Source organism: Lycorma delicatula, chromosome 1, assembly GCF_047948215.1.
Source record: "Lycorma delicatula isolate Av1 chromosome 1, ASM4794821v1, whole genome shotgun sequence".
In the NCBI taxonomy this organism is placed as follows: Eukaryota; Metazoa; Arthropoda; class Insecta; order Hemiptera; family Fulgoridae; genus Lycorma; species Lycorma delicatula.
Window position 1 is genome coordinate 106,487,986 of NC_134455.1, and position 24,936 is coordinate 106,512,921.

The 24,936-nt window shown below is 29.1% G+C and overlaps 1 protein-coding gene across 3 annotated transcripts; it reads left to right on the plus strand.

The window, feature by feature from the left end:
• Nucleotides 1–93: 93 nt before the first annotated feature.
• Nucleotides 94–24,641, plus strand: Rap2l (Ras-associated protein 2-like). Of its 3 annotated transcripts, none has more exons than XM_075358827.1 (2): nt 94–5,285; nt 24,314–24,641. In XM_075358827.1, exon 1 carries the CDS (start codon nt 279–281, stop codon nt 822–824), a length of 546 nt encoding a protein of 181 aa, XP_075214942.1. In that variant the 5' UTR covers nt 94–278; the 3' UTR covers nt 825–5,285; nt 24,314–24,641. The 3 variants fall into 3 exon arrangements, with proteins under 3 accessions (XP_075214942.1, XP_075214947.1, XP_075214955.1); XM_075358832.1 differs by having other exon boundaries at nt 94–885; nt 24,314–24,621; XM_075358840.1 differs by lacking the exon at nt 24,314–24,641 and having other exon boundaries at nt 94–885; nt 5,060–6,008.
• Nucleotides 24,642–24,936: the final 295 nt, after the last annotated feature.

The following is a 24,936-nucleotide window of genomic DNA, read 5'->3' on the forward strand; positions in this document are numbered from 1 at the left end:
TCCGTTCCTTTTCCGAAGATATCAAATGTTATTTTTGTCCACAAGAGCTCGCTGGTGTGCTATTGTTTCAGAAAGAATGTTTCAGTCCTCGCAGTCGAGAAAGATGGCGACAGTGGAGGACTTCTGTTCTCGTGATGCTTGGCTGTGATTTGTGAAATACGGTGTATAATGGATATATATTTTTCATAGTGTTTGTGTATGTAACAACAGGTGTGTAAATTATTCTGTAGTTGTTTTTAAGTGGTGTATTGAACGAGATATACTGAATAAACTTCAACATGCGTGAGTTTAAAGTCGTAGTACTCGGATCGGGTGGGGTTGGTAAAAGTGCACTTACAGTCCAATTCGTTTCCGGTTGTTTTATGGAGAAATATGATCCAACAATTGAAGATTTTTATAGGAAAGAAATTGAGGTGGATAATTCACCTTGTGTTCTAGAAATACTCGATACCGCAGGTACAGAACAGTTTGCTAGTATGCGTGATCTTTATATTAAAAATGGCCAGGGTTTTGTTGTAGTTTACAGCTTAACTAATCATCAGACATTTCAAGACATTAAGACTATGAAGGAACTTATTACTCGTGTAAAAGGTTCTGAAAGGGTTCCAATATTATTGGTCGCCAACAAAGTGGATCTTGAACATCAAAGGGAGGTATCAACCAGCGAAGGGAACAACCTAGCACAAGTATGGGGCTGTCCTTTCGTTGAAGCGAGTGCTAAAAACAGGACAAATGTTAATGAAATGTTCGCTGAAATAGTGAGGGAAATGAATTTCAGTCCAGAAAAAGAGAAAAAGAGTTACTGCTGCTGTACGGTGCTATAAATTATAAAATGTATATAAAGTATGATCAAAGTATGTGTAAGACTTCAGCGAACAAGTAATTGTCAGTATCAAATATATTATTATTTAGCTGTAATGATTACTTGTATACCTTAATTAGTAATTTTAACATGTATGTGTTTTATTGTTTATATATTAGCTATCATAATACTAAAATATGCAGGTTGTGTCAAATTTGATTTTGACATTATTTCAACTGTAAAGTGCCAGTCTTGTTTTAAAATTTTTAAGAAGTCGTATTCTCTGTATAAACTTTTTTTAATTTTTGGAATATTGATTTCTATTATTCATATTTTGTATTAATAAGGATCTAAAAACACTATAACGTGTATAGTGTGTATTGAAATCTTTCAGTATCCTTGCAGTTTTCTGATTTATAGTAAGCAGTTTTTTCTGAACGCATCTAATTGTAAGTTTACAAAAATTACAAGAAACCCAATAAATGTTAAAATATGTTACTTGTTAGTAACTTTACGTATTGTGTTTGCAGACATTAAATTAAATGTAGGCCTAAGAAATCTGTTAGCATGTTGTATGTAATGAGTAGTGCAGCTGCTATCAGTTAATAAAATTTTTATGTCTTGCAGATAGTGATAATTTTACTCAGTTGTGGTGTTTTAAAGTAGGGTTTTTAATATTTTTCTTAATTGTGTTTAATATATCTGCAGTTATGACAGCCAGCAGTATTTTGTGATGGTACATGTACAGTTAAAAGCCATTATTTATTATTAATCTACCAAGATGGTTTAATTCTTTGTTCTGGCATTTATCAGGCCTATTCTTTGTCCAAGTATCTTTATTTGTTTATATTTTATCTTTTGTAATTGGGGCCTACAAATGTTTTATAGAATTGTGTGAATTAATATAATATAGTTTTGCTCATGTAATCAGGCACCTAAATACCTAAAAATTTGCTTGTACAGTATTTTATTATTGTGATTTTATTTCTAATTGAATCAGAATTAAAATTTTTTTTAATTGTGTAATAAACATTCATATAAAGTGTTAGTTTGCGATTTTAAATATTAATTTGGCTTTTTTAGTGTTAAATTGTTAAATAATAGCCAACAAAAAATTATGGTATGTATATTTTTTAATTTACTTCTAAAAATTGTACTATTTTAATTTAATTAGTAAGAGATTCTTATGGATTTTAATTGTGTATTAGTTTGGTTCGAGCTTGTTACATTAGCTATCCTAACAAACAAAATTATACTTAATAAAAACTAATATATGTTAAGTATAACAATGTGATGATTATAAATGAGTCATTGAAACGCCTTAGCTGCAAATCATTTTCATATAAACTAGAAAATAAATAAATCCGGTTGTACTTTTAAGTCAAAAGATTTTCATGAAAAGAAAATAGTTTATTGATTTGTATTTATCATTCCTGTTTCAATTTTCTACCCATACAACTGTGTGGTTTTAGCAGTTGTGTAACTTCAAAACTAAAAACCATATTCAGTATTTTGCATGATTGCAGCCATCATTTTTTTTTAATTGTTGTTGAATTCTAACTCTTCATTGTTCATAAAATTCAACAGCAATAAAGTTAGTTTACATTTTTTCTGTGTGTTGGTGTCTTTACTTGTAAAAAACAAAATAATTTTTGGAATTTATAATAATTTAATATTTATAATAATTATGTGTTAAGATATTTTGTGTTACCAGAATTAATAACCTATTTCAAACTCTTTTGTCTTAATTTTAAATTCATTAAATCGTAATTTGTGTTTTAATTATTATTAAAAGATTTACTTTAATATTTTCTTATATCTGAATTCAAGTAGTTTTGGGTTATATAGTTGACAATAAAATTATATTAATTTAGTATCTCAGCCTTTCATCCGTAGATCCCAGGTTCAAATCCGGGCATGGCATTTTTAATAGGCTACAATTTTCCATCAAGCTAATGTGACTATAGCAGTTGATGCCTGTTAAATATTAAAAACAACTACATTTGCCTCATATATTGGCTCAAAATTTATCCAAATAAAGAACTTGAACATTTCTAATTATCAATAATCTTGAAACATTTTTTGTTATTTTCATTGTGAAGTTTTTTCAGTCAATTTAAGTTAATGTAAAAAAAGTAATTTTTTTATTAGTTTGTTAGGCAAAATTCTTATACATTATATAATTAAATTGTGGCCATGACACCATATGTAGGCTACAGGCTTGCACACACCTTTTCCTTTAAAAACTTCAAACATTTTTTAAAATTTAACTTTTTTAAAATTAGTATTGATCTCTTGATCATTATATACAGCAATTTATATATATGTTATTTTTTTTATAATGAATACTACAACTAGGCCTATTTGTAGGTTTAGCTGGTGCCAATATGTCAGTGCTAACTCCTATCATCTTTTTCGTTCTTCTAATTTAATTTGAAAATGAACTCGATTTGGTGGTCAGTTTTCAAATTAAAATTGTTCAGTCATTTTTATTGAAGTTATTTTGAAAATTGTGTTATATTTTTTAAGATTGTAATAATAAATTGACCATATTTTTAATAAATAGTTAATTTTTTATTAATATTTTCTAACTAGGGCCTACATTGTGTATTGATTAAGAGGATTAGATTAATTTATTTTTAAGTAGTAGAAAGTACCAGGATTCAATTATTGAATATATTATATCAGTAATATTTATTGTTTCATACTAAGAAATTATTTCTCTTCAATTAGGGGGCCTAAATTATTCAAAATTTGTTTTCAAAGAGCTTTATATTAATCCCTTATCATTTTTTATATCTGCAGTTTGACTGTAGATGTACAGTAGATATATATGTTTGTTTTTATATATTGCCATGCTATTCTGCAGTAAGATTTTCATAGCTTCAGTACCAGTTTTGCAATGTTGTGATTGTTTTCTTTTAATGTTACAACAGCAGGCAGTGTAAGGTCTGTTTAATTAATTTTCTATTGTTGAGTAAATTCCTTTAGCACTGATATTTGCTTAGAAAAATTTAATTTCTGGTTTCTTTCCAAAATCATGCCAAGAAATATGAATGCAGTTTGTGTTTTCTAGATAGAGAGAGTTCTTTATTTTATTACATCAGATGTATTTGTATTAATGACTGAAAAGATGGAATGTGTGTAAGAAATCATGTTGGTTATATTTAACTGTTTTAAATTTGTTAATGCAAGTGCATTTAACAAAGGTACGTCTGATTAAGACTAGAGTTTCGATAATTTCGTAATTGAGTTGTTGCTAATCTATGTAAAGATGAACAAGCATTATTGATTGATATAAAGTTCATTTAATTTACAAAATTTGTGTAGAAGCAGTATGATCGACTAATTTAAGAATATTCCAAAATAATTTGGTTTTTTATCTTGCCGAGATTATATGTTGTAGTTTCATCGCGTAGTAAATTCAAAGGAAGAGCTTTTTAAATTGTTCATTCAGAACAGTTATTTTTAAATTCTTATGAAATGTTTTTAATCTTTTACAAAATTTCAATTAACAAGTGTTTTGCCCATTTCTTAGTAAAATCTTATTGTTGTAAGTGTGATACCACATCAAAAATAAATGTGTTATAAAAGTACAGTGAGAAATGTTTCATTTATTTTAAAATGTCTAAAATACTACAGTTATACTGCCAGTCTGCAAAATTGTTTTGGTTTATTATTTTTAGATATTAAATTGTGCATAAAATAAATTGTTTGTAAAAACATTTTCACATTGTCATGTAAATACTTATAAAACTGCCGTTAAATTGTACTTGCTAATTATTAAAAATATGTATTATTTACAGTACAATCAACATAATTTTTTTAAATGCTTTAAGTATTATATACTCATCTACATGGCAAATTGCAGATAGACCAAATACTATTTTAATTTAGTAATCCAATTAAAAATAATTTGTAATGAGCCAACTAAAAATATTAATTTTTTCTCCAATTTTCACTTTTAATTAGGAATATCATCTTTACTTTTGCTCTGTTTTTTATTAGAGGCAGTGCCTTTTGGCATTTCTTCTTTATCTGATTTGGCCTAATTGTATTATTTTGTATGTTGTAATTTAATTCTATTTACATAAAAACAATATAATATTAAATTCAGTTTAATTTTTATTGGTATGTTAAACCAACTCAAATTTTTACCACATTTTTCTATTGTTATGTACTTTTTCTGTCTTAAATAAAAATTTATGTTTGAAGTTAGCTGTATTTTTTATTATTGTAACTATTACATTCAAACAGGTTGTTCTGTCTGAATCTACCTTCACATATCTTAACCAGTGAAAAGACTTAAGGATCAATTAATAATTTGGATTTAGTGTTTTATGTGAAGTGAAAAAGATAATATTATCAAGTGTGTAGAATTTTTTTTAATGAGTTTATTGTAAGTTTTTTCATAAAAGTGGTGTGATATGATAGTGAATTGATCGTTGTTTATATTGAGCCTATTTTGGATTGAACAAAGAAGGTAGGAAAACTGCAATATATATGTATTTATAGCCTAAATTATACATATTTAATTAATTAGTTTTATTATAAGATAAAAAAAATTTTTAGGGGTCCAAAAAAAAGGCCACTGGTATATTTTTATGATAATTATTAATTTTAACTTAGGCTATATTATTATTTATCATTATGATTTAATTTTGAAAAAAAAATTATATTGTAATAATTATAGTAATAAGACTGAAATAGGTGTAAAGGCACCTGTTTGATTAAATTCATTAATAAGTAATATTTAAGCTCGTTTGCCATATTATGTGTTAGATAGTTAAATTTCATCATAAAAAAAGAAGAAAACTTTTATTTATGTAAAATTTAAACATTTATTTAAAATGCAAGTGTCAGATTAACATGTAGGGATTTTTCTTTTTTTTGTTCATTTTCTTTTTTTTAAAAAAAAAAGCATCTTATTTATAATTTTTAATTAATGTTTTCTAATTTAATTATAGTTGAATCTTTTTCTCAGCATTAACACTACCCAATTTTGCAGTTTTTTCCCGTACCTGGTTTGATTTTTTTGTCATCTAATGTTATTAGAAACATTGGTTAATCATAACATGGGTTATTCTATATCAATTATGCTAAACATTAGTTTAATTGTGTCAAACACACACACATATATATATATATATTAGTAAGGTAAGGTGTATACCTTACATACTCGTATCTAATAATTTTAATTTTTTTTCCAAGATAAATTCAGTGTTATGAAAATATATTTAAACTGTGTTGTATATATTAAACTTAATATATATTACATACTTAATATATATTTTAATGTTTACATTCAAGTAAACTGAGTAGTTCTTTTAGAGCAGTATTTCTTAATGAAAAAAATATTTTATTTTTTTAGAATAATAAAACACGAATGCAAACTATGTAATTTTAAAGAAAAAAATAGAAATTCTGTGAAACGTGACAAATTTGCACCTTTTTTTTACTATTTTAGCCTTATTCACTATGTCGCCTAACTCCCAATTAACAGAGTGAACATTGTGCCACAGATTGAATGCAGTAAAATACCTTAAGAATGTATATTGGCCAGGCTGGTAAATCGTAATTTCAGTTTATTGGCCATTAATTTTGATAAATCTTACACACTGTTATCAATTTACAATTTTTATTTTATTTTTTAGAAATTTATTTTATTTTAAAAATGTTATATTAGCACTCTAATTGGATATAACTAAACATTGGATATACAATAATGGTTTTATTATGTGTGTGGTTTTTATTCACATATTTTAATAAATTTAAAAGAGAATTAGCTGGAAGTTGAGGTTTTTTGAAGGAATGTTTTATTTTTGTTCAAAATATTTTCAATGCAGTGGATATGGGGATTTTTTTTTCTAACTATATATCATCATTTATTTGAATTAATCTACTGCTAGATTTATTTTTCATAATTTTTTTTAATATTTTATTTTTCTCTGCTATACATTGAATAATACAATTTTGTACACTGCTTTCATATTATTAATACGAGTTTTTTTTTTTTTTTACTTTTAAAAATACAAGATATATAAAAATAAACCAACTTATAAATGTTTTTACCATTATAAATTTAGTATTTTATTTTACAGGTGTTTTATTAACATTTATCCTTAATTATTTATGATAAATTTGTTGTTCGAAGAATGAGAGAAATGTTGAATAATATCTCACAATAATATTTTAACTCTTTCGTTTAAGTTAAAGACTGTTGTATACTACTTGTATTATATTTTACATATTAGTAGCATACTAACAAACAGATCTTATAATTTTGTTTTCAGACAAATCATTATGTATAATCATTGTTAGGTTTAATATTCTTAAGATGTAGAACAACTAAAGTGATGAACAGCCATGTCCAGTAATTTTTTGGTTGATGAATCAACTTGTTGACTGTCTTGTCATATTGTTATCGTGAAAGAATATATGTCCACTTTTTTCTAGTGAAAACACCATTATGTGTTTCATCCCAGTTCTTTTATTTAAAGTAGTTTCTGGAATTTCAATCCATTATGTTTTTTCTTTGTACAAAGGGACTAAAATAAGAACTTTGCACTGTGTAAAGTTTTCTTTAGAAAGAACAGTCATTATTCCTTTGCCTTCAATATCTCATCTGTCAGATTCTGGCATATTACTGCTGATGAGTTTTATGTGCTGTATTATAATTTAAGTAATGATCCGCAAACAGCAGCTCAAAAGTATTATTACAATTGGATACAGCTGTGGAACTTTCCTTCATTGGTGAAATGATATATTTACAGTTTACTGTGTTGCTTTTTCTAACATTTTTTACCATTTCTTGTTTGTCTTGTAAAGAATACATTATATATTCAATTGATTATGAGATGATTGCAAAAAAGCCACTGATTTGTAAGAAAATGAATCTTGAGGTTCTCTAATCTCTGGTTTGATAAGGTATTCGTGGTGGTGATTTGGACTTAATGTTAATAATGAATGTGTGTTTGTATATATATATATATATATATATATATATATATATATATATATATATATATATAAATAAATAAAAGAACTGCTACTTATAAATCAGTTTGATAAAATTGGCTACAACTTTTTTATGCATGTTTAGAAGGAGGAGAGGAATAGCCTATAAAAATCTGTTCTTATCTCTGTGTTAGTGATTTTCTGAAAGCTGGTTGTCATCATATCAATGCCAATTATAGTTAAGTGGTCTTGGTTTAAACTTGTGTGGATAGCATTACGTTTTTCTGTACTTTTGTATATTTATAAAATTTTCTTTTTTACTAGCAGTAACAGCTTTACCCCTACCAAAAAATAAAAATTTGCCAATGTTTAATGTAATTCTTGTCCTCTATTGGGTGTGAGGTTAATTTTATTTTTGTATTTATATTTTTTAATTCCACATTTCATTTCTTAGAAATTTTCTTTTTACCCTGTTTGAAATGTATTCATATTTCATAACAGATAAAAATAATGGGTTTTATGTGTTAAATCTTTAACACAACTACTACAACTCTTTTATGTGTTAAAGATTTAACACATAAAACCCATTATTTGTATCTGTTATGAAATATGAATACATAACGTAGTTAATCAATATACATTAGTTATAAAGTAATATTGCCAATCGCTCATATAGAAAATATTGACTTAACAGAGAAAAGAGCTATATAAACATAGCTACATTTACAGAGGAATAATTTTACTAGAGTTCTGATAGTTGCTTGGATTTTCGTAGAAGTGAACATATTGATGTTTTAAAATGAGTTAGTTTTAAAATGTGCTTGTTGTTTTAAGTACATTTCTTACAGCTTTTAGCTGCCTTTTTTATTTTATTATATATTCTCTGATGTTATTATTTTTTATTTGTGAGGAAGTTAATTCACAATAAATAACCTCTTTCTTCTGGGAATGTGATTATGTTAGTGTAGTATTAAATATATTACATTTTTCATATATGCATAATAAATTATGGAATGTAATTATTTATTTTTTAAATTTTACTTATTAAATAATACAAAATTAAAAGAATTAAAAATGTTTGCTTTGAATGATACCTTCCTTCTATTGCTACACTTTGGTCGATCAGATTTATATGATTTGAATAACTGTGACATAATTATCTGATTAGTTATGCTGGTACTGTGTTCTATTAATAGTAGATGTCTTATTGTAAGAAAAATAAGCAAATTTTTTATATTAATTTTTTCTGTTTATGTAAGGTTGTGTGTAAAAATTTATATACTTGTTTCAAACTTTTTTTTTCTCAGTTAAATAATGAATAAATAAAAGTTAATCAACTGATTTTATATATATGGTTGATTAAGAGGGGTTAGCATAGCATTGTCACAGCTAGTTAAATTATTTGAATAATTATGCCCAGATTTTGATATATATATATATTTACGTAACTGCGTAGTATAATTAAATATAGTATGCTATAAATAATTATGGTTGCATCGATGCTGTATGCCCAGACTCTTATTTGGTTAAAATACATAAGGGGTGACAATAATATGATATAATTATTTGTGTTTCATCATAGTTGCAGATAAAAATTTCTGGGATGAATCTTATTTTTTTATGTTTTTTCTTCATAATTAGCTACTATATTTTATTCTAGAAATATTTTAATGCAGTTGGAAGATATAAACAATGAAGTATCATAAACAGCTGTGAATAAAATTTCGTCTGATGTAGTTAAGATTTAGGTATTCCCCACTTAATAAATTTATTTTTGAATCATATCAATTATAAATTTTGTTTTTCATTGTAAGAAACCTAATTATTGATTATTTTAGTGGAATTACGAACTTTTTTTTTTACAAAGTTCTCACTGAAGAGAACTCTTCAGTGAGTTATTGTGCGTATTTGTTCTTATGAATTTAAATACATTCCTGTCTGAGTACACCAACTGAGTTAATTCTTGGATTAAATTGATGAACAAGTATTTAATTTTCAATATAATGTAGAATCCATATTAATAGTATGACATGATATTTAAACTTTGCTTAAAACAGAATTTTTTTAGTAGTTTTTATGAGGTTTACCAGTGGATATTTCATTAATGACTAATTTTCATACAGAAGAAATAAACTGGAATACGAATTACTGCTCAGCATTTAAAAAAAAAAATAAACTCCAAAAATTTATTAAGCGTTTTAATAAATCAAGTTCATAATAAAAATAAATTACTGCTAAATGTTAATTTTAGCAGACAAGCCATCTGAAATTTGTTTTATTTCTTGCTAACTAAGCTTGTATGCCACATATTGACTGTGCAGAATGAGTTAGTGATAATTGCTCTAGCTCTGATCATTTTAAAATGAAAACAAAGCCCGCATGCATCATATTTATATAAAAATGGTTACATTGTTTCAATTGGTTTAGGCTGTGATTAATGAACCACGCTGATGATAATATTAACTTTTTTATTTTATTTTTTTGTTCAGATGTGTTGTGTTAAAATGATATATTTTTATTACTGATTAGTTCTGATGTACGATAACCTAGCATGATCAATGTATTTTATTCAATGAAAATTTTGGTGTTATATGATATAAAATTCATCCTTCATATCTTTTACTGTGCTGTAGTATCTAATATAATCTAATTTAGTAATGTGTAGATGTGTCAACTATGAATTTACATAGTATGAATTTTCAAGTGATAAACATTATGCAATTAATCCAGTAAGTTGTTACAAAATATAAAAAAAATTAGGTTTTATTTATTTTAGTTTAATTATAAAGTTATATTTTATTTCAACATACTGATCATTGTAGTTTTAATTATAAATTGTTTTAATAAAACATGCAGCTAAACATTTTTGCTTAATTATTGAAAATAGTTTCAGTTTAAAAACATATTTATTTTTTATGGTTTATTTGTTTTCAAATCCAAATATTTGTAGACTAGTTTAAGGTAAAACATCTTCTTGTGAATGGCTTTATTGATTTACATGTTCAAATTTCCACTGGCCAGTTCTTCAGTGTCAATAACGAGCATTTAAAAAGTTAGTATTTTGTCAATCATTACACATAAAACTAATTTTGGTACTTTTGACTGTAGGCTGTTAACTTCGTTGGATTTTGATAACTAAAACCATGTAGTGGTATACCAATTCATGCCAACATGAATAATGTTATTGTAAAAATATATTCAAATATCTTAGGACTAAGAAATAAAAAGCAAAATTTACAATATTTTAATATTAATAACTAAGAGTGTCATCTTTTTTTATCATTTTGTTCAATAAGGACTAAATATTACATTTTTTTCCACGGGTTTGGTATGCACACATTCATTTGATTGATTCTGAAAAGGCAGTGGGAAACCCTTCACTTCTCGCTTTTTCTTGCCCAGAGTCTGGTATTGAATGATGTGTTAGTAATGAGAATGGATGTGTTAGTTTTGGCCAAATACATATGTTGTTGGCATGCATACTTAGTTCATAGTCATGAAAAAACAAAGTAATCCTTTTTTCCTTTTATATATATATATATATATATATATATATATATATATAGCATATGATTAAAATAATTTTGTCAAATTTATTTAAAAAATATTTTATGTTTTTGTGGGCATTTATTAGAATTTGTAACATCAAAATAAAATTATCCAAAACTGTTTATTTCCTCCACTATATTTCCATCGTGGATTACCAAATAATTAATGATATATCTAAGTTAGAAAGTTGTTTTCTTGATTGAATAAATATTTGATGATTGTATGTTCATTGATGTTTGGTTCAGTTTTATAAAGAAAAAAGAAAAAAAGAAGATGCTGACGACATGTACATGCATAATTACTGTTAATTTTTCATTTTCATTGTGTAAATGTAAAGCTGTGGGATTTTGCCTTGTATTTATTTGGTTGATGTTATGAATAGAACGGTTCATTTAAGATTTTTAAATTTAGGTAGTGTTGGTAGTTGCATGTACAGAAGTAATCCTAACACTAAGAATAAACCTAAGTTTGTTTATAAAATACATGATACGATATGTATGTACTTTACAAAATATTTCTTGAAAAATACTTAGAAAGTTAGTTCTTTCTAATGAGATAGATAGAAATTTTATTTACGTTCTTTTCACTAAAAGTGTTTTTCGTGTGTACTGACATTCCTTAAAATCTTTTCTCATCAGGTATGAAAATCCACTACTTCATTATGTAATAAATATAAAAATATCCTTAAATTTTTAATTGTTAAATTTCATAATGCTAAGGGCCAAAACGTAGTTTTTCCCCATTTTTATTTTTTGCTTATAAATTTCATGGAGGTTTTTTCTGATCAAAATCTGGCACTTGTATTTTATTTTGTGAATATTTTTTTTTATTATCTATATACTCATATAAAATATATGTTATTCATGCATAAAAGATAATATAAATCTACATATTTTTTATGTTTTATTTGTAAAATCAGTTATTTTTTTTATAATAAACTAATTATTTTAATTAATTATAAATATACCAGTATATTTTATGTATTAATTATAAGTTTATTTATGTAATATCATTTAGTTATTATTATTTAAATATATATATAGTTCTTAAATTATTTACGCTCATGATCTTTTCAATTTAGCTTATTATTATTAATTTTATATGTTAAATATATATATATATATATTATATAAATATTATATATGTATTGTAAAGTGTAGAACCAAAGAATTTATTACATTAAAATAATTATTGATTCTTTTATATGTATTATTGTGATATTTGTTTACTATTCCATTTTATGGGTTACATAATATTGTTAATTTAAAATAAATAATAGCACATAACATCTGTATGTAATCTGTCCGACATTTTGTATCAGAAATTTCATTGCAGTAATTTATAATAAAAAATACAAAAATTAACTAGACAAGATGTTTTTCATCCAAACGCAGTAATCTTCGTCCATTTTTACAGTTTAATTTTTATTTGTAATTTGCAGTATTGGTATTTTACGATAACAGCACCATAAAATGGTATAACTACATATTTCTAAACAGTCTGTTAGTTACCTAGTTATTTGTTGACTCGGTAATTTGCTGTAAATGCTGGTTTCTTTTTTCAGCTTATATTTTAATTATGTAATTAATTATATTTTATTAATTAGGCCTGTATTGTAAATAGGATGAATTATTGTGTGTTGATTTTTTTTTTCTATTGTGTATTTGTTATGTAAATTATGTAAATCAATCCAGATGTTTTATCATATAATTCTCTTATTCTTAACTGTATATGTACAGCATACAAGCTGAGGCATTTTAAATGAATATGTATAGGTATCAAATTATTATTATTGTATACAAATTCTTTTAATTGTTATGTCAAAAAAACAAGTTGAATACAATATATCGATCGAAGGGTTTTTAATGTGCATTGTATAATATATTGACATGAAGAGTATTATGTTTTAATACATGGTTTTTATAATGAATATGTGTTTTATTTATTTATTTTAATGCTTTTCTTCTTACAGAGAAGAAACTTGTGGTTGTACAAATATTGCCTTAGACTATGGTTTTATGTTATTTTTACAACTTGTCAGTAGGATGCTGATTTGCCCCCAGTCTAAATAATATTGATTTGTTAGGCTTTATTTTGTAAATGAAGTACAGTTCAGCGCTCAAATATTTTTGTCTCCTGAAATTCCTGAAATTTTTACACACTGAAAATACTTTTTTTTTGTTGTTAATATAATAAAAAAAGTTAGCATAAATTTACAGCATTGCATTTTATTTTTAAAATGGCACCATAGGTTTATTATTTTTTACCATTGCTATCTTTAATATACATAAATACTGGCATCAGTAAGTGGTGGTGTAAAAGAGGAGAAAATTTTATACAAAAAAAGTGATCTTTTTTTTTGTAAATAATTTGAATAAAATGTGAATAGGAAAAACTTTCTCATAAATAAGTGAAGCAATAAACTATAAGATTCAGATTTTTATTGGTACTTATTTAATTTAATGTAATAAAGCATATCCTCATTATGGATATTCATTTCTGCAAAAATGAAAAGTGGCTTTAATCCCGTACATATTGGCCAAGAACTCACTTTAAGTCTTTCATATATTTATATATATCTACAATAAATGCAAAAAAAATCTTTCAGATCAATGGTCACTTAATATGTAGTTATAGTAATACAGTAGGTAGTATGTAATTTTCCAATTTGTTTAAATTTTTAAGAAATGTCAGTGCTATTTTTGAAATTTTCTATTCAAAGTTTTAATTGTATATAAATACCATTATATATAATTATGGGAAAAGTACCCTATTAGTGTAGCATTAGAAAGTTAATAAAAATTTCTGAAGTCTGTGTTTTAAAAGAGTAATGTAATGTTTAAAAATCATTGCTGAAGCATTTTTAATTTAAAGCAGTTATTGTGGATATGTATGTTTATAAAAAACAAAGAGTTGTATGGACCCAACAAAAATTCTTTCTTGAAAAATAAAACAAATTAACTATGTGTATGACAGGATTGAAAAACTACTCTATCGCTGAAAAATTTGTTCTCTGCAGGCCAGTATTGAAGAAGTTATTAAATAATATATGGGTCCATAAATAATTGACTTTTCTTATATTCTCATTTAAACCGTACTTTGAAATATTTTACCTAACAGGTAGATGCATTTAATTAAAAAAAAACTTATTTTAAAAAACAACAGTCAAAACCTTTTTGTATAATTTTTTTTCACACTGATCTTGTTTTATATATTTATTTTTTAGAGATATTTGAAAAAAAAACTTGTTGTACTATTTTTTTTTTAACATACCACCAGAAGTTGTAAACTATTTTTATATTACACATAAAACATGAAAAATTTCATATTGTTTAACATTTTGGCTGAAATTTACTTAAGAGACTGTACTAGTGAGTGGATCTGGAAATTATGATAACATAAATTTATCATAATTATTATAATGTCCAAGTTAATTATTGGTGTAAAACAATAAAATCCATTTACAAGCATTCTTACAAAGAAATGAGCCTTAATGTTAGTGTTGTAAAGTGTAAACTCAATAATCCATCTTAACCTTATAAATATTTACTTGCAGTACAATCTAATTATAAATTACAAAGGATATTTTAAACATTATTTTAAACAAAACTGTTTTGGTTAACAGTACAGCTGCTTTACAGCTGTACTTTTATTTTAATGCTCTAAAGTTTAAAATTTGATGTAATATCACAAATATATACATGAAAATGATAAAAAGTATCCTTCAGTTTAATAAGCATTCCTCATTTAAATTGTTTCAATTCGTACCAAAAACTTTTTTAATTGTCTCAATAATCTAAGACTATTTGAATGAGTGCACGGAAAAATTTTTTTTTTCCACAAAACAAGGTTTGTCATAGTAATGTTTAATTCTGATAAAAAATGAATGAAATGTAAGGGATAATAACAACTCCTGTTACAGTGTTATTGTTTTTATTATTATATTCTGATGCAAGCATACCAAAAAATATATTTTTAATTTACCAAAAGTATCAGGAATTTTGAGTAATAGTTTTTTCAATTTATTTGTGGGTTCAAATTCCTCTGCTCTCCGTTTGGTTATTGAGCATTAGTAGGAAAATATATAATTAGTTCAACAGTGTTACCACCAAAACAACACCATTTATTATGAAATGTACAATGAGAAATATCATTATGTAATCTTCATTAAACTAATTTGAGGGTTATTAATTGACCATCTTTATTGGTATCAGTGTAACATAGCTGCACATGGGTCTTTTTTATGCTGTCAAACTAGTGGTGGCTCTTAAATTTTAGTTTTTTTTTCTTTATTTATTACTTTCTGTTGACATATTAAATATGTTACACTTGTGTAGTGAAAAAAATCCATCCAAAGGAAATTACAGAATTAATGAACTATAAGTAAAGCTTTCTAAACAATGTTGCTTGATAAATTAACAGGTTGATATTATTAATAGCTTTGAAGAGGCTAATATTATTAATATCTAGAATTTCAGAACTGTAGTTACTGTGTATAAAATGTTAAACATGGAATTTTAACAAAAGGTTTATTTTAGTTTGACAGCAAGATATATTTTACTTATACCATATTTAATTGTAAGAACTATTACATCATGCATGTAGTAGTAAGAAATGCAATAAGGTGTGTCATTTTGCTGTAGAATGTTTCACAATGTTAATTATATTTTGACCTGTTTCTAGAAAATTATTTATTCTTATAGTGTAGTGCATTCAGAAGTGTTATTTATTGTTTATTAACATCAAATAATGAAATAATATGAAGTACCCTGTGCTGTAACATATTAGTTCCTTTTAAACCAGCCGTTGCACATTAATGATTTTTAAATAGTACATTTTCTGAACGAACAATCTGTAAGAGAGAGGAAGAATTTAAGATTTATCAAAAAAGTAGGTAATAGTTAAAATATAGGAATTGTCTATTTTTATAGGCTTATAATATATAAATATTAAAGCCTCAACTTTTGGAGTACAAAGAATTTTGCTATAACAGAATTTAAAAAAAAACTGTTATCATTTTGAGAGATAAATTATGATAAACTTCATTATATATTCAAGTTTAATTCAGTTTATCAAATATAGAGCATAGACTAATTTCTTTGTCAGTTACTGCTTGTTGAATTTGAATAGAGCTTCTATGTAGAACTTCCATACTATTAAACTTATATATTTTTTAGTTAACAGCTTTATGGAGTAATCCTTGAAATCTGTAAAATATTCCAGATGTTGATTAAATATGTCAATGTGTAATTAACATGGTTATTCTTTGTCTGTAAGTATATAATGGCTATTACAAATAGTTATTCAGTTACATGGCTTAAAGTCAGGTAGTTTATCTGCTACAAACAAATAACTTGGATTAATTGCCTTTACATCTTTTAAATTTTCATTAACAATTTTTTTTACAGCATTATCATTTTTGGAAATTCTGTTTTCATTTATATTATTTGATAAAAATAACTAGAAATCAGACTTGAGTATTTATATCTCCTGTATCAACACCAAATAAATAAATATATGTTATCTAAGATTTATATTCATCTCCTGTTACTTTAGTTAAATTCTGCATGATCAGGTTTGTATTGTGTCTGTAACAACTACATTTTTGATAACGTGTGCTTTACATGGAGTGGAAAACAAATAAGTAGTTCTTATAAATCAATGTTTTATAATGTTAAACATGTTAAATGATTAAAATTTGGTTGTAAGTACATATTCATGCTCAGAAGTTTTGTTTATCTAAAATGTATGTATGGAATGGCACTTTGGTATGCCTATATAATAATTTGAATGCACAATATCACCCAAACCATATGGCATGGCAAAGTCTATTTTGTTTTCATGAAATGAAATAAAAGAGCACGTGCTTTTTTTTATTTACACTACATACCAACAGTAGGCCAATGGATGTATATCAGTGGTTGATGTAAGCAGCTAACACATGCTTTCAGAAGTATATGGATTTCGCATCTCTACTCCTCTCCACTAATGTGCGTCTATCAGTTATTCAGTGTGGCTGAAAAAAATTTTTTAGGTGTTGATCATAATGACTGGTAAAAATCTTTTACTTATATTTATTGAAGAAAGCAAGAAATTAAAAGGAAGTATAACTAAAACAATTTTTCTTATATTACAAAATAATTCATATTTTAAAGATTGTGTAAATTCATATTTAAAGATTATTAATTAAGTAGCTTCCAGAAAGAATAGTACTCCTGCTGAATAATTAAAATATGCAGTATGTGGTTTATTTAAAAAATAAAATAATGATATACATGTGTTCATTTATATGTTCTTAAATCTTAAGCTAATACTGCCTTTACCAATTTGATATGTGGTGCTAAGAATTTTTGCGAGTAAATTTACACATTTGCTACTTGGGCAACAACTATGCTTTCTTTAAAAAAAAAAAAATCAAAAAGAATCTAAGTATAGACAGACAAATTTAATAATCTACAAAATGTAATTCATTCAGTTAGAATTATGTAATTGTGGAGATAATTTTATACAAAATCGTTTTTAATGGGAATGAAGATATTAAACTTTGTAAAAAACAAGCCTATTATTATCTTTTAACCACAAAAAGAAGCTTAAACCAGTGTTTGAATATTGAAAGTATATAAAAATCTGTACGATTTGGATCGGAAATTGTCCGAACTGAGAACAATCCAAATTGGTATGAGTTTGTTAGCAACATAAAAATCTGTTTTACTTAAATAAAATTCACATACGTACCCTATCTCTTAGCTGGTTTCGATAGGAGTTAACTAGGGTTACCTTGAGATAACCCCTACTAGTACAAGGAGTGTATGTAGTATTTCTTGATTGAAGCAGATACATAATTAAGTTGCTTTACAATAATATTATGACTAGAAGCGTGTAAAGGACCTCAGATTCGTTAGGCACTTGTTCTTGATAAAAATTACTTTTTTTATAAAATAATATTTATTATATAGTCTGTGTTGTGAACTTAATGAAAATTTGACATGCAGGGATGATTATTTACGTTTGGTAGGCTTGGGATGTTGTGTCCTGCAGTATATCATCCTAGAAAAATAAAAACGCAATTCCACTTAAACTCATGCATTTCCATTATCAGCGTGGCATAGAATGTTTGATATTTTTATAACAATGTTAACTAAATGCATTAACCTCTATGGACGCTAAATATAACACAGTATGTCTGAAAAGATCCCGAACTAAATTTTTAGATTTAAAGATAAGCGAATTTACTCACATCAGGCTCCTACAAAGAACCCTTCTCTGGTTATAAACTCGTTGCAGCGCCATTAGAGCCCATCAAACGCTTTGGAGAAATCACTTTGTGGGATCGCCTTCAACTGCTTGGTGCAAGCTCTTTGGCCGGAATGTCGTCAAAAAAGCGGCCTTTCATCTTCAACTTTTTTAAAAATCTTTTTCCTTTACTCCCCTGGGCCGGACATACAATTAAGTATAGCTCAGCCCAGGAGAGCGTCCATCAACTCTAAAAGGGCCTCCCCACCTATTAGCAGTTCCCCCCCCTCACCGGTGGATCTTTTTTACGCCTGCCTCGAATCTCCGAGAAGTGGTGTACCGGACCTGACTCTGTCGTTCCCGGGCCCCTCCCCGGAGACTGGGTCTCTGTCTATACTTAAATGCCTGCGCCTCTAACCACTGAGGAGGGAAAACCGGGCTTGACCAAGTCGTCCCCGGCCCCCAACCCAGCAGCCGGGTCTGTGTTTTTTATTTTTCCTCATCCCAGCCTTAGGACCCCGGTCGATCATCGTAACTGACACACCTCGGCATGCCAGCCCTCACGACCGGGACTATCCGCTCTTCCCTAACTCTAAAATACACGCCGTCGCCCTTCCTCGACTTTGTTGCGTAGCACTTTAGTGCCAAACGAATTAAAAGCCTTCCAATTTTCATCTGATGTTAAAATAAAGGTATCTGGCTGCCTACATAAAACGTGCCATTCCTCACACTCGAAGATTGTATGTTCCGCGGCATCCATCCTACTACAATACATGCAGCAGGGGGAACTACGTCTGACGAACCTATGCAAATAATACTCGAAAGTCCCATGACGTGTTAACATTTGTGTCATGAAGAAATTCATTTCGCCACACTCCTATTTAGGCAAAGATCTGTGTTTGTAATTAGAACCTTCATCTGTCGTACATTTCATTTTCCAGGAATTTCACGTAGCCTCCATCGCATCATGTTTCCCCATACCTTCAAATCGCTTCATTCGTTCTTTCACTTGCAGCTCAATTGGCAGAGCTGAAGCTAGCAAACAGGTTGCGTCATATGAAACTGTCTAATATCCACATATCACGGCCGACAACGTACGGCGATGTAAACTTTGAAGCCGAGTTAAATTTCTTCTAACATCTACGGCGGCGCCCCAAACCGGTGCAGAATACAGAACAAAATACATAACTGTAGACACTATTAATCTTCTCTTGGAAGCTCTCTGAGCAGATCGAGTAGAAAGCAGCATGTTCAGTGACTTAAAAGTCTTCTCAGATCTCGCACAAGAGTCAAGAATGTGTTGCGTAAACTTACATGATTTATCAATTTTGACACCCAAATATTTAATGTTTTCACTCAATTGTAACGATTAGTCACCCAATCTCAGATCTATTCCGCTAATACTTCTACCCGTTAGGGTGGTGAACATACATTTCTGTGGAGCAAGCTCCAACCAGGACTATGAGATCATCGGCAAACACCACTAATTGGGTATCTACCGGCATGGGAAGGTTAAGAACTCCATCGTACACCAATAACCGTAATAAGGGGCCCAGGACTGACCCCGCCAAAAACTTGGAATCTTAATTTACCTCCCAATGTGTCGGCCTCAATCCACCTCTCAGTCCAAGTACTCTTCTATTTGTCTTCTTAGATAGGGACTAATTCCCCTCCTCGCAAGCGCTGTCTTTATTGAATCCCAGGAAATAGACCTACCCGAACGCATTGCGTAAATCCAGAATAATGATCTCGTCCTACAGCTGCACCTGGAGTGGAGTGTCCCAGCCTCCACCCAAGATTGTCAAGTCCAGCACGGACTGATACCCTCTCACTTAAAACGTAGGCATCTGATCGTTTAACCAATATAAACCAGTTGACATCATCAATTCTGTCAGGAGTTCGCTTCTTTTATTCGTATAAGAACTGTCGGCCTTACAATAAGGTCACCCATCAGAATGACCTTTTTCGGGGATCTTGTGATGACGTCATAAAGACTCCACATATAGTTTTCGACGGCATCTGTCAATTCAATAGCTATAATACCCTGAGCTCTATGAAACAATTGAAAGCCCCAACTGCCACTGATATTGCGTATGGCAACATCTACCGCCATATCTGAGTACTACTCTCTCTTTGTAGCTGTAAACCGATTAAGCTCCGTCGTGATCAAGAAATCAGCTTCCAGACCACTTGCCAGTTCCCCCACTAGATAGTGGGAAAGAATACTCCTATTTGCATTTGATAAAACAGATGTAATCATGCTTCCGTAAAGCGCACGTCAAGCCTCCAGTGCAATGATCAGTACTACTACAATCCAGACATTTCATTCCTTCCCTACACTCTCGAATCTTATGACCCCTTCCATTACAATTGTAACAGAGATTGGGCCCATGACATTCGCACTCCTGTGACCGGTACTCCAGCATCGGAAACATCGATCACTTTCTTCGCGTATATAAACGCGACCATGGATCCAGCCTATCTTGATGCGTTTGCTCACCAGCTTACAGGCCGAACGATATGTCGTGCATTGCGCGTTTCCCCGTATGCCCGGCGGAACTCTTCTGTCTTGCCAGTAACATTCTCAACGGCCTATCTAACTTCCTGTTCTGTGGCATCATCGTCGATATCTTTTATATGCACCACAGCGCGTCTGCCGCCTCGAGATCGAAGGTCCACTTGTAAATCCTCGGCCTTATCGCAGAGTGCAGCTGTAAATTGAGCAGCCTTCTCAGAGCCTTTGATTCTGACTTGTAACTCGTCCTTGTTGCCCTTCCGAAGTGAAAGAACCTCACCGGCTTCTTCCTCAGTAACTGAAGTCTTCATGGTTTTAAGTAGGTCGGCGTAGGATCTACCTTGTGATCCTACTTCTTCATTTTCAACTTGAGTTTTGAGACAGAAAATAGTCTGCTGGAGCCAAGGCGGATGGGATAAGACGGTGACTTGATTTGCGGCTTAATAACGTGTTAAAACTGTTGCCATGTGTTCCGGGGCATTGTCGTGCAAGAGAGAGTCAACTGGCCGGATTCGATGAATGCAACGCATCAGGCGTTTCATTATTTCCAAGTAGAATTTAGAATTCACGGTTTGACCAGTTGTGGAACAAATCCATGATGAATCAGACCCTTTGAGTCAATGAATGCAATCGACATCGTTTTCACACTTGATTTTTGCTGCCTAACGTTTGCCGGTCATTGTGCTCCATGACTCATCCAAGAAACGGATTGACGCTTCTTTTGCAGTTCATATATAAAGCACCAGCTTTCATCCCCAGTTACAATTGTTTAAAAAAATTTTGGGTCGCTATCGGCAGTTTCAACTAAGTCTTGAGCGCAAGAAAGACGCACCTGTTTTTGTTCTTCGGTCAAGAAGTGTGGTAGGAAACGAGAGTACACCTTTCGGCGATTCATTTTTTCTGTTAGAATTGTACGTACCTCGTCTTTAGTGATATTAAGCTCTTCTGCTATGGCTGGAAGGGTAAGATGAGGTTGTTCGAGTAGGAGTGCGCGCAGTTTCGCAACGTTTTCGTTTTGAAGAGCTGTTGACGGCCTCCCGCTACGTTTGTCGTCATGCAACGACTCTACGACTCTACCATCTTTAAACCGCTTCCACCACATGTATGTTGTAATACGAGATGTGCCTTCATCACCGGATGTTTTCTGTATTATAGAATAAGTTTCAACGAAAGATAATTTAAAGTCATACACAAAATTTTATCGCACTTCTCTGTTCCATGTCGTGAACTCCTCTTGTTGGTTGTTGTTGCGGTTGTAGAACAGTCTAGCGGGAGGCAGTCTGTGTTATAGCTGGAGTCAAACCAATAGATATCTTGGCTGATGAGCGTAATGAACGCTACATTTCCGAGGTAAATAACCTATTGACGTCAGAAAGAAAGCAGGAGATTAAAGTCCGGGCCTTGTGTCTTGGCAGGGACGGATCCCCCACAGATCGCTACACGCATGGTATATTTCCTATAGTGTCTGATTTAGGTGCGATTGGATGGGTCTCCCCCAATCGGTGTATCACACACTACTTCATACTTTGATTTACTTATGAGAAAAAAATTTTCTTTAACATAAAATATGTACAATTTAATACGTAATTAAGATTAGTGATATACAAAAAGAGTAGGAGGAAGTCTTGAATACATTCCAGTTAACCAGACGTTTACTGTGATAATTTTGTGAAAGCCAGCCTGTTATAATTTCCCTAAAAGAGTATCATGTAGTACAAACAAAATCACGATTAATAAATGCTGTGTGCCCAAAAATATTTCATCAGTAGAAGAATTATTCAGATCGCAACTGCGTTGCAGATTAACAATCGGTTCGCCATGTTATAGAGGTGCTCTTTGAAAGCGTAAGGTATTATTCAGCGATAGCAAACTGTGTGTTTCAAAGTAAAACTGAATTTCTGTAACTTACATTTGTTTTATATTAACTTTGTATAAATTTTCGACAAAATTAAAATAGTGTTCTTCGGATTCAGTTTGCAATTACTAGATTTACGGTTTTAGGATCTTTTGTTTGGGATTTTTTGGTCAAAAACTACATAATTTTTCTCTTTCTTTTGGTACGTAAGAATTTTATCCTAACCTCAATTCACCCTTTGAGTAGAAATCAGGGTGAAATATTTTGGTAGCCGTTTTTCAAGGAAAAAGCATTTCCAGAATTAAGTTTGTATGACTTTTTTCATATTTATAACTCTGAATCACTTTTCGAAATAGTATCAATTTCTGTGGAATTACGTTAAGTATATTGTAACCGCTTCATATTGTTGTTATATATTTCGTCTTACGCTAAATAAATTGCCTTATGACAAGTTAGTTAATGTTGTGGCTGCATTCACTATAATAATTGAATTTTGCATTTGCGAAACCAGCAAAATGTTCATACTTGATTGGTTTCATGAATAAAAATTTTAATTCGTAAAATTAGGATGGAGAAGACGTTATGGGAAATTCTAAACGGTAACAGCTCTTTACAAATTTTGCAGAAAAATCGAAAACTGTAATGTACTGCATAGAAGAGTGGAAACGTTTTGGTGATTTTTCGATTGATTAAATAACAAATCACGTTTCTCTTCATCAATAATACATTTTGCAACCGTTACTCTATTACGTAATTAATTACTCTCTCTGTACTCTTCGGTAAACTGAACATATTTCAGTTGGTTTGACATATTGATATTCGACAGTACATCGATTCTTTTAATCCTAAGCAACATAGTAAGGGAAATATGTTATTCTTAAATATTACTGAACATTTCCGGAATGACATGTGGTCGTCATTAGTTTCCGTTATTAGACTAAAGCAGGCATTTTGATATATTCTGTAACCACAAAACTGTCTTTTTTTTCATTTATTGTAAATAGGATTAGGATTTAAGTTTTAAGGTATGTGGTGCTGTTCCCAGAATAAAAAAACGAGACCGGGCTAGATGCTAGAAGTAGACTTCTTGTGAGTCAAGAGGTATGTACAAAAAAATTAGTGGAAAAATATCGAGATAGCTTTTGTTTTATTGATTATAACAGTCTACGTAAGTAACAGAAGGTAATCTCAATTGTGTGATTATACCTTAGCGGGTGTTGGAAAATAAGTACATTTTTTCTCCGATATAATATAATTTTCTTCAATTTTATATAAAAATTTACTTAATAACTGTTTATTTTTCCACAGATTAAATTTTATCAGTATGACTTAAAGCTTGTCGCAGATTCTACTGAAGAAGGAAAAAGCCACTTTCTATTTAATTTTTTTTTTCATTTTACAGGTAACGCTGCTATTGTATGGATTCTATTGGACTTATCAAACCTGGCCGTAATATTTTTTCGAAAGTATAAAGATCGGTTGCATAAAATTCTTTTTTTTGAATACTCCAACGTATCGCTACATTTCGTTTTTTTTAAGCACAACAAAAATGGAAAAATGTAAATCAAATTCAAAAATAATTCTGTTTCTGGAGGAATAAAAATATTTCCTACAAAATTAGTAACCAAATTTGCAAACAACTTTTGTGTTGACCTTTGTATGTATGTAATAATATGTAATACTCTTTCCGATTAATTAAAAAAATGTTCGTAATTTATTATAAAAGTGTTAAAGGTTGATTCTTTTGATAAAAAATACTTCGATACAATGTTTTATATATATATGTGTGTGTGTGTTAGAATGAAGTATGAGTGTAACCTACATGCTAGTCGTCTGTTTATTGTCGTCCAATTAAAAAGAACTCACACATTTATTTATGCAGAAGGCGTATTACACATGTTTCAGGAATTCTGGTTTCGCTGTTAATAAACTTTTCTTTCTTATGTTTTGCCGTACCAGACAAGTTGCGGCATCTTTACTTGTATTAAGTCCGGATATATGTACAAATTTACGACACTGTGAAAT

What these genes read in the sequence shown, in the direction of transcription:
- Rap2l (XM_075358827.1), top strand. Translation starts at nt 279, where the DNA reads ATGCGTGAGTTTAAAGTCGTAGTACTCGGATCGGGTGGGGTTGGTAAA.